At 45.1% G+C, this 11,409-nt stretch overlaps 1 protein-coding gene across 15 annotated transcripts in view; it reads right to left on the bottom strand.

The window, feature by feature from the left end:
• mast3b (microtubule associated serine/threonine kinase 3b) overlaps positions 1–11,409 on the bottom strand; it is a 142,383-nt gene that overhangs the window by 35,114 nt on the left and 95,860 nt on the right. For all 15 annotated transcript variants that reach the window (XR_006035326.1, XM_042111771.1, XM_042111772.1 and 12 more), the window contains one exon: positions 1–153. This exon is cut by the window's left edge and continues 11 nt beyond it. Coding sequence is in view for 14 of the 15 variants with exons in the window: in XM_042111771.1 (XP_041967705.1) it covers positions 1–153 (153 nt within the window). In the remaining variant the exon portion in view is untranslated. The remainder of the gene's footprint in view (positions 154–11,409) is intronic.

The raw sequence follows: 11,409 nt of genomic DNA, 5'->3' as shown, positions 1-11,409 counted from the left end.
AGCGGAGAGCCTGTGTTCGTCCCCTGCGTGGCGCTGTGTGTGTGTGTCTGCAGGGGACGGGGCCCTGGGCTCCTCTTTGTCCTCGCTGGGGCTGCGGTCCGTAGAGAAGCTCAGGTTACACGGGGTCGCCAGATGCTCCGAGCTGCTGTACACCTGAGAGCACACACACGCACGCACGGGCACACGCACGCACGGGCACACGCACGCACGCACGCACGCGCACACGCACGCGCACGCGCACACACACACACACACACACACGGACGCACGCACACACACGCACGCAATCACGCACGCACCACACACACACACACCACACACACACACGCACACGCACGCACACACCACACGCACGCACACACCACACGCACGCACACACACACCACACACACACACACACACCACACGTGTGAGCATATATGATAATACAATAGCGTGAGTTTATATATCTTATACCCTATTTGTCACGGTTACTTATAGATGTGATAGTGTAACGATAAACGCATGAGACTTTCAGCGGGGGCACGGGAACTTAAATTGATCACGGTAGTTTAAGCTTACACTTAAACAGACAAAACATTCTAATATGAAAATGTAGATGCAATTGTTGTAAAATGGTGCAGCTCCTTTAAGAGAGCCCCGTGCGCAGGGATGGAAAGAGAGAAAGCGAGAGGGGATGTGTGTTAGAACTTAGATGCGTGTGGAAAAAGTAGACGTGCTGTTGAGACTGGAGCGAGTCATATTCAAAATAAATGCAAAAAATAAATCCGCAGATAAAACCAATTCCTCATTCATTGCAACCGCAGCATGCCTGCTTGCCGACGTTCAAAGGAAAAAGATATCAAAGCACCTTTTGCGTTTGAATGTAACACAAAATTTATTTCATCTATAAAAAAAGCGTTTTTTCTTTTCTTTTTGAGCACGTCCGAATCCCAGGACATAACGCACTGGATAGGCTCGAGATATAATTCCAAAGGGGGCACTACTGCACTTAAAACTTAAAAAGATTGAACAAAGCTTCCCGAAATTTGAAATTGCGATCAGTGACTGGCATCGGGTGAAGCTTTTCGAAGTTGAACAGGCTATTAAAAACTATTTGCGCACCTCAATGTCACAGGAGAGACTGGGCTCTCCCTTCTATGAATTGAAAAAGACGTTATGCTACCTGCAAACGGAGTTTGCGGCAAAGCAAGAAAATGTTTTTTCAGAGTCAGGATATGGCGAGTCAGTCATTTATTTGTCCAATGTTAGCCTACAGACCAGTTTCCATAGTGCACATCTTATCAACAGTTTGAATGTCGTGTGTGTTTCTGCTCATTGACAAATACCGTTCAGCACAATGATTCATGCCCAATTAATTTCCCCTGTTAAAGTGTTCGCCTTTGTTACACTATTTGGTTTCGTGATGTAACGTCTCGTGAAAGTGGTCTACACATTCCGGGATGGATTTCTTTTAAGAGACTGAAGCAACGAGCAGACAAGGCTAAGCGAGCAAGCAAGCACTGAAAGTCGGTGTTTTGAGGTCGCGCAGCATATCTGTGAATTGCCGTCAGAACCTTTATCGTCTTCCTCCCGTGCGTTCTAAAGGATTATGAACATTCCGATTCATCGAACTGCTTTAAGAGTGAGCTATTGAGATTGCATTGAAATTGCAGTTTGCATTGATTCATATTTGAATGTTGAATGAATTAATTTATTGTTGTAGCCTATTGCACATGATCTGCATTGAATTCTAATTAAGTCTGTTTCTACTGAATTGCCTGTTTTGTCTACATTTAAAGTTCTTCTTGATATTACATTGCAGTTTAGTCCAATACAAATTTGTGCTTGTAGACTATTGCAATTCTGAACTTTATCTATAAATTCACATCAATCTTATCTTGTTATAATAAGGTTAATGCTCAAACACTTTATTATATTGTAGCTTACTGTAGTGCTACATACTGATACAACATCACAGCATTTTAATAACAAATTAGTTTTATTTCATGCACAATTATTATAACATACAGAAAGTTAAAAATGTCAGACACTAGTGAAACCACATTAAAGTACACAAAAGAAAAGGCAGATCTTCCTGTCCAAGAAGACTTAAACAAGGGACCGATTGATGAGAATGCACAAGCTGAAGATTTGGTGCAAGTTCATTGCACTATACAGACTGGAAGATGTCCTTTCACACCTTAATTGATCGCAAGAACTTGCCAGCTCAAGAAAAACTCTTCTTTCTGCGAAAGTATGTAGGAGGCGTAGCTAAGAGAGCTATCGAAGGATACTCCTTAGTCGGAACAGAGGATGCCTACTGTGCTGCGTGGGGCATACTTGATGACCGCTTTGGAAATTCCTTTATAGTTGGCAAAGCATATAGAGACAAGATACAGTCATGGCATAAGATTTACTCTAAAGATAGCAAAGATCTTCGTGAGTTTGCTGATTTCTTAACCAGTGTCACAACTGCCATGCCTTATGTTCAGGGCTTGCAAACGCTAAACGAATGTGTTGAAATCCAGAGAATTGCAGCCAAGCTGCCTGACTGGATGAGCTCCCGTTGGAACAGAACAGCTACAGTTTTCCAAGATGAACACAATGCCTTTCCTGACTTCAAGTCGTTTGTTCAGTTTCTCAACAAAGAGGCCAGAATCGCCTGTAACCCCATTACCTCACTCCAAGCATTGAAGTCCACAGAACAAGAAAACTTTAGACAGAGTGATCCAGATCACAAGCTTCACAGAAATCGTAACTCTACTACTAAAACTTTCACCACAAGTTCAAGTGAGAAGACCAACCCTGTGTGTGTGTTTTGTAAAAGGCATGGACATTCTTTGCACAAATGCAGGAAGTTCATGGAAAAGCCAGTTGAAGAGCGAGTGAAGTTTGTCCATTCTGAGAAATTATGCTTCGGTTGTCTCAAGATTGGGCATAGCTCCAAGCACTGTATCTCCAGAAGTGTCTGTGAGAAATGTAAAAAACGTCATCCAACCTGTCTACATCAAGACCGGGGGAAAACCCCAAGACTTGAAGGTCGTCAGATGCAGTCTGCTGTCAGCCAGGGATCTGCAGAAAGTAAATGTGAGCAACCCAATAACTATCTAGAGACGCAGCTAGCAACTTCCAACAAGGTCATTCAATATGACAGAAACAACCACACGTCATCAATTCTCCCTGTGTACGTGTCAACAGCAGCTAATCCTGAGGAAGAGATTTTGGTGTACGCCTTGCTCGACACTCAGAGCGACACTACCTTTATTCTGAAGGATATAGCTGATCGGTTGCATGTAAAGCAAGATCCTGTGAGGCTCAAGATCTCCACAATCACATCAAGGACAATGTCAAGCAATAAGTTGCATGGACTACAAGTAAGAGGTTTGAGGTCTGAAGAAAGAATCAACCTTCCAGTTACATACACTAGAGAATATATACCTGCAAATAAATCTGACATACCAACCTGTAAGACTGCAAAAGGTTGGCCTCATTTAGAACACCTAGCTGATGAGATGGCACCTGAACTCGATTGTGAAGTAGGATTGCTGATCGGTTATAACTGTCCCCAAGTCTTGCTTCCCAGAAATGTGGTCAGTGGCAAGGAAGGTCAACCGTTTGCTCAGAAATCTGTGTTGGGGTGGAGCATTATTGGCTACAGCAACCTTGACAATGAGTTTGCAGATGAAATTGGGATCAGTCATCGAATCATCTCAAGAGAAGTCTTTTCAGCCACTAGATCACCTCAATCACTTAAGTCTGAAGTCCACTTTGTGTATCGAACTAAAGTGAAAGAAATGCTTACCCCAGCGGACATGTTGAAGATCTTTGAGTCAGATTTCACAGAAAGGACTGGTGAAGATGTAGCCATGTCTCAGGAGGACCTTCGTTTTTTGGCCAAACTGAAACAGGGCATCAAGCAAAAGAATGATGGCCATTTTGAGATGCCGCTGCCCTTTAAAGAGGAAAGACCAGCTCTGCCAAACAACATAACTTGTGCTGAACACCGGCTCCAGTGCTTGAAGAGACGCTTCAGGAAAGATGAACAATACTTCAAAGATTACAGGGCCTTTATGATGGACATCATTGCTCGTGGCGATGCAGAAAAGGTTCATGATGGAGAGATTAACAGTCAGCCTGCCTGGTACATCCCGCATCATGGAGTTCATCACCCTCAGAAGCCTGGCAAGATCCGGGTGGTTTTTGACTGCTCCGCCAGATTTAAGGGCACATGCCTGAATGAACATCTATTGACTGGGCCAGACCTCACAAACACCCTCATAGGAGTCCTGTGTCGTTTCCGCAAGGGTCAAGTAGCCATGATGTGCGATGTGGAACGCATGTTTCATCAGTTTCATGTTGCCCAAGAAGATCAAGACTACCTCCGGTTCTTGTGGTGGGAAGGTGGTGAGCTGGAAGCACGACCATCAGTATTCCGCATGCGTGTTCATCTCTTTGGAGCTGCCTCCTCGCCTGGATGCGCAAACTTTGGATTTAAGCATCTCGCTGCTCAAGGTGAGGGTGAGTTCAGTCAAGCCGCTGCAAGGTTCATCCAACGCAACTTTTATGTCGACGATGGTTTGACAAGTGTTGAAAGTGACACAGAGGCCATTCAGCTCGTGAGAGAAGCCAGAGACCTCTGCAAGTCTGGTAAGCTTCACTTGCACAAGTTCGTCTCCAACAGCAAGCAGGTGATTGCCTCTCTTCCAACAGAAGAGTGTGTGGAAAGTGCTGCTGACTTGAGCCTCGACTTAGGACAGGCCAAGGTAGAACGGGCACGGAGTACAGTGGTGTGTGGCATCTGACACATTCCAGTTCAGAGTAACTGTAAAGGAAAACCCATTCACCAGAAGAGGTGTTCTTTCCACAGTGGCTTCAATTTTTGACCCGCTAGGGTTTGTGGCACCCTTCATTCTGATTGGGAAAAGGATCCTGCAAGCCATGTGTATAAGGTAGGCTGGGATGAGCCGCTTCCAGAAGACCTCAAGCCGCACTGGGAGGTCTGGCTCTGTGATCTTTTAGACTTGTCCACAATAAAGGTATCACGTTGCTATGTGCCACCAGTATGTAAAGATGTCCAGTGTTATGAATTGCACAATTTCTCTAATGCCAGTGTGACCGGTTATGGAGTCTGCTCTTACCTCAGGACAGTGACTGTGAACGGGGAGGTACATTGCACACTCGTCATGGGGAAGGCAAGAGTGGCCCCAACGAAGGTGACAACCATCCCGAGACTGGAGCTCTCAGCAGCTGTTGTTGCCACCAGAACAGGTGATCTGCTTAGAAGAGAACTGGAGTTGGATCAGCTCAGTCAGTTCTACTGGACTGATTCTAAAGTTGTTCTGGGCTATATTAATAACGAGGCAAGACGGTTTCAAGTCTTTGTAGCCAATAGGATTCAGCAGATCAAATCCAGCACAGAACCTTGTCAATGGAGGTATGTGGCCACAGAACATAATCCAGCTGACCATGCATCCCGTGGGCTCACAGCAAAGGAACTTATGGAGTCTAACTGGTTCACTGGGCCAAGTTTTCTGTGGCAAAGAGAACTCTCCAAAGATGAGGTCAAGGCAGAAGTAAGTGATGGCGACCCAGAGCTCAGAAGGGCCCAAGTCCTCACAACCAAAGTGACAGAGCAGATGCCTCTGTTGAATCGTTTGCAGAAGTTTTCAGACTGGGGAAGAATGGTGAAGGCCATAGCAAGACTGAAGTGCTGGGCAAGGAATGTAAAGGGGCTAGGAGAAAGATCAGAGTCTACAACACTTGATGAAAGGAAAGATGCTGAACTATTTATAATCCGCCTAGTCCAAGAAGACATTTTCAATGGAGAAATCAAGGCTCTCAAAGAAAGGAAAGAAGTGAAATCAAACCAGCTCTCCAAGCTGCACAAGCTACGCCCATTTGTAGATGAGCACAATATTCTGAGGGTGGGAGGAAGATTGACCAAAGCGGCACTCCATCCCCATGTCAAGTACCCTGCTATTCTTCCAAAGGGCCATCATGTGTCCCGGCTCCTCATAAAACATTTTCATGAGCGAATTTGCCATCAAGGTGACAAGCATGACAATGAACGAGATCCGATCCAAGGGCATTTGGATTCTGGGATGTAGCAGTGAAGTATCCTCAATCATCTACAAATGTGTAAAATGCAGGAAGTTTCGAAAAGGCACTCAAGAACAAGTTATGGCTAATCTACCGTCTGAAAGGTTAGAGACTACTCCTCCATTTACGTACAGTGGCATGGACTGTTTCGGACCATTCTATGTGAAGGATGGAAGAAGAGAATTGAAAAGATACGGCCTTCTATTCACTTGCATGTGTTCGAGAGCGGTTCATATTGAAGTACTTGACGACCTCAGTTCTGATGCATTCCTGAATGCTTTGCGCTGCCTTATTTCCATCCGTGGCAACGTAAGTCAACTTCGTAGCGATCAAGGCACTAACTTTGTTGGTGCAAAGAAAGAGTTCATGGACCTCATGAAAGGATTCACTCAAGAGCGCATGAAAGATCTGGGCTGTCGTTTCATCTTCAATCCACCTTCCTCCAGTCACATGGGTGGAGTCTGGGAACGACAGATCCGAACAGTGCGGAGTGTCTTGACAGCCATCTTGGATCAGTCTGCTAGAACCTTGGACAGCTCCTCACTGAGAACCTTCATGTATGAAGCCATGGCAATAGTAAATAGTCGACCCCTGACCTCTGAATTCTTAAATGATCCGTTGGCACCAGAGCCGTTGACGCCAAATCACATATTAACAATGAAGTCAGAGATTATCGCATCTCCACCTGGAGAGTTCTCTAGGGAAGATCTCTATCTGAAGAAGAGATGGAAGAGAGTCCAATTTTTAGCCAATGAATTTTGGGCGAGATGGAAGAGGGAGGATCTTTAGAATCTACAACAAAGGAGTAAGTGGAGTAAGAACCGTCGAGACACAAAGGTCAATGATGTCGTCCTACTTCAAGATGACCTGGCACCACCAAACCGTCGAGACACAAAGGTCAATGATGTCGTCCTACTTCAAGATGACCTGGCACCACCAAACCGTCGAGACACAAAGGTCAATGATGTCGTCCTACTTCAAGATGACCTGGCACCACGAAACCGTCGAGACACAAAGGTCAATGATGTCGTCCTACTTCAAGATGACCTGGCACCACCAAACCGTCGAGACACAAAGGTCAATGATGTCGTCCTACTTCAAGATGACCTGGCACCACGAAACCGTCGAGACACAAAGGTCAATGATGTCGTCCTACTTCAAGATGACCTGGCACCACCAAACCGTCGAGACACAAAGGTCAATGATGTCGTCCTACTTCAAGATGACCTGGCACCACCAAACCGTCGAGACACAAAGGTCAATGATGTCGTCCTACTTCAAGATGACCTGGCACCACGAAACCGTCGAGACACAAAGGTCAATGATGTCGTCCTACTTCAAGATGACCTGGCACCACCAAACCGTCGAGACACAAAGGTCAATGATGTCGTCCTACTTCAAGATGACCTGGCACCACGAAACCGTCGAGACACAAAGGTCAATGATGTCGTCCTACTTCAAGATGACCTGGCACCACGAAACCGTCGAGACACAAAGGTCAATGATGTCGTCCTACTTCAAGATGACCTGGCACCACGAAACCGTCGAGACACAAAGGTCAATGATGTCGTCCTACTTCAAGATGACCTGGCACCACCAAACCGTCGAGACACAAAGGTCAATGATGTCGTCCTACTTCACGATGACCTGGCACCACGAAACCGTCGAGACACAAAGGTCAATGATGTCGTCCTACTTCAAGATGACCTGGCACCACCAAACCGTCGAGACACAAAGGTCAATGATGTCGTCCTACTTCAAGATGACCTGGCACCACCAAACCGTCGAGACACAAAGGTCAATGATGTCGTCCTACTTCAAGATGACCTGGCACCACCAAACCGTCGAGACACAAAGGTCAATGATGTCGTCCTACTTCAAGATGACCTGGCACCACCAAACCGTCGAGACACAAAGGTCAATGATGTCGTCCTACTTCAAGATGACCTGGCACCACCAAACCGTCGAGACACAAAGGTCAATGATGTCGTCCTACTTCAAGATGACCTGGCACCACCAAACCGTCGAGACACAAAGGTCAATGATGTCGTCCTACTTCAAGATGACCTGGCACCACCAAACCGTCGAGACACAAAGGTCAATGATGTCGTCCTACTTCAAGATGACCTGGCACCACCAAACCGTCGAGACACAAAGGTCAATGATGTCGTCCTACTTCAAGATGACCTGGCACCACGAAACCGTCGAGACACAAAGGTCAATGATGTCGTCCTACTTCAAGATGACCTGGCACCACGAAACCGTCGAGACACAAAGGTCAATGATGTCGTCCTACTTCAAGATGACCTGGCACCACCAAACCGTCGAGACACAAAGGTCAATGATGTCGTCCTACTTCACGATGACCTGGCACCACGAAACCGTCGAGACACAAAGGTCAATGATGTCGTCCTACTTCAAGATGACCTGGCACCACCAAACCGTCGAGACACAAAGGTCAATGATGTCGTCCTACTTCAAGATGACCTGGCACCACCAAACCGTCGAGACACAAAGGTCAATGATGTCGTCCTACTTCAAGATGACCTGGCACCACCAAACCGTCGAGACACAAAGGTCAATGATGTCGTCCTACTTCAAGATGACCTGGCACCACCAAACCGTCGAGACACAAAGGTCAATGATGTCGTCCTACTTCAAGATGACCTGGCACCACCAAACCGTCGAGACACAAAGGTCAATGATGTCGTCCTACTTCAAGATGACCTGGCACCACCAAACCGTCGAGACACAAAGGTCAATGATGTCGTCCTACTTCAAGATGACCTGGCACCACCAAACCGTCGAGACACAAAGGTCAATGATGTCGTCCTACTTCAAGATGACCTGGCACCACCAAACCGTCGAGACACAAAGGTCAATGATGTCGTCCTACTTCAAGATGACCTGGCACCACGAAACCGTCGAGACACAAAGGTCAATGATGTCGTCCTACTTCAAGATGACCTGGCACCACGAAACCGTCGAGACACAAAGGTCAATGATGTCGTCCTACTTCAAGATGACCTGGCACCACCAAACCGTCGAGACACAAAGGTCAATGATGTCGTCCTACTTCAAGATGACCTGGCACCACCAAACCGTCGAGACACAAAGGTCAATGATGTCGTCCTACTTCAAGATGACCTGGCACCACCAAACCGTCGAGACACAAAGGTCAATGATGTCGTCCTACTTCAAGATGACCTGGCACCACGAAACCGTCGAGACACAAAGGTCAATGATGTCGTCCTACTTCAAGATGACCTGGCACCACCAAACCGTCGAGACACAAAGGTCAATGATGTCGTCCTACTTCAAGATGACCTGGCACCACCAAACCGTCAAGACACAAAGGTCAATGATGTCGTCCTACTTCAAGATGACCTGGCACCACGAAACCGTTGGAAGCTTGCCAAGGTTGTTGAAGTCTTCCCGGGATCTGATGGGCAGGTCAGGAAGGTCAAACTTTTAGTCAGTGATGCAACACTAGATGGTAAATGTGCATGCACTACTAAGCCAGTGTATTTAGAAAGACCTGTACACAAAACAATATCTTTACTTGAGTCTGATTAAGGTGCGAGATTTCTAAATCACAGATTATGTTAATGCATTATATATCTTTGATATTCATGTGAAAGATTGTGTGTGTGTGAGTGAACTTACCTTGGGGTTTCCAGAATCACACTTATGTGATGGTGGGAGTGTAGCTGCAGCCATAGGAGTTTAATAGTTTCCACTCAGCCTTGCATATTTTGCACCATCTTCGCATATTTGCACAATTAATATAATAATGTATTTTATTTTATATACCGTTGTAATGTACAGATTTATTTGAGATGTATTGATATTGTAATGATGTATTTGATTAACGTTGTAATATATTGAATGGACTTAATCTCCCATGATGCCTATATCTGTCACTTCCTGTCGATGTTTGAAACCTAATGAATGAGCTCGTGAGGCTACAAGGAGCTACCTGTTTGATGCGCTGCAAGTTTTTATACTTTCTAATGCTTACAAGAGTTACCTCAAGTTTTATAGTGCCTTATGTCCAACTCAACAACATCCTCAAAAGTGGTATGTTACGCTTTGTTTGGTTATTGTTTTAATAACGTTCAAGGTTGTGTTTGTGTTTATGAATGTATAATTGACTGTTGTATGTTTTGTCTTGTTTGTGTAGTTCTACGTTGTTTGTTGGAGAAAATAAACATCAGTGTTAAGAACCTGGCCTCGGATTTGTGACTAAGGGATGTTGCAAAAGACATCAAAAGACGCAATTAATCAGAAATAAATAATGTAATCTGCATCGCTTTATTTAACAAACTGCAAGCAACAAGAGGGTTGAGTTTGCTGTGAGGCCAAACCCAAGAGCAGAGCCTATCTGTTAAGGCACTCGATATAGGCTATATGGTAACAAGCTGTGTGCGCCTGGAAAGACAGTAGAAGATGCTTTCTGAATAGCACAGCGAAGACGGCTCTGGTCATCCCATACCCTCCCCCCACTTCCTGTAGCCTACCATTATGACTTGTTGCCGTTTTGGGACATTAAGCTTTTTCACGTTAAGCCCCCCTCCCCCACCCTCTTCTTTCACAAGCAGTGGGGGAGTGCGGGGCACAAAGTAACACTTTTTGGTAGACAAAGGACGGTTCTTCACGCTTCTGTCATTTGGCGACAATCCGGTGCAACCAGGCCAGGACAGATATTTTAGAGAGAAGGAGAGACGCCGGTGCAGCTCAGATGTCTTCTTAATTTTCTTTATTCTTTAGTAAAAGGTGCAGAACATTATTAAACTTTGACTAACGTTTCGATGTGTCGATGTTTTTGACTAACGAACATCAAAACGTTAGTCAAAGTTTAATGTTCTGCACCTTTTACTAAAGAATAAAGAAAATTAAGAAGACATCTGAGCTGCACCGGCGTCTCTCCTTCTCTCTAACACTTTTTGGCTTTGGCTAAATATTTCTAAAATCCTTTGAGTTTCACTAGTCACATGTTTTAACAAGGAACACTTGTTATTGAACTAATAACAGACGTGTGTCGAAAATTGACTTTATTTTCCATACGGAGAAATAACATATGCAGAGTCTAACCAAGGTCAATCTTGCCAAAAAAGCCCTCAAACCTGAAAACACATGAGGCAAAAGTGCAAAACATCACAAAACTAACTAAACTAACACGCGCATATTTTTGTATTGCAATCATTGTAGCCTACAGTTGTAACAGCGCATAACAGTCGTTTTACTCCCCGTATGCGCTCATTATAAAGAACGTTTAACGTGTCCCAAAAACAGCTATCAACTAATCACCAAACGTCTTATAAACAA

This window comes from Alosa sapidissima, chromosome 12, assembly GCF_018492685.1.
Source record: "Alosa sapidissima isolate fAloSap1 chromosome 12, fAloSap1.pri, whole genome shotgun sequence".
NCBI lineage: Eukaryota > Metazoa > Chordata > Actinopteri > Clupeiformes > Clupeidae > Alosa > Alosa sapidissima.
This window is presented reverse-complemented; position numbering and strand designations above follow the sequence as displayed.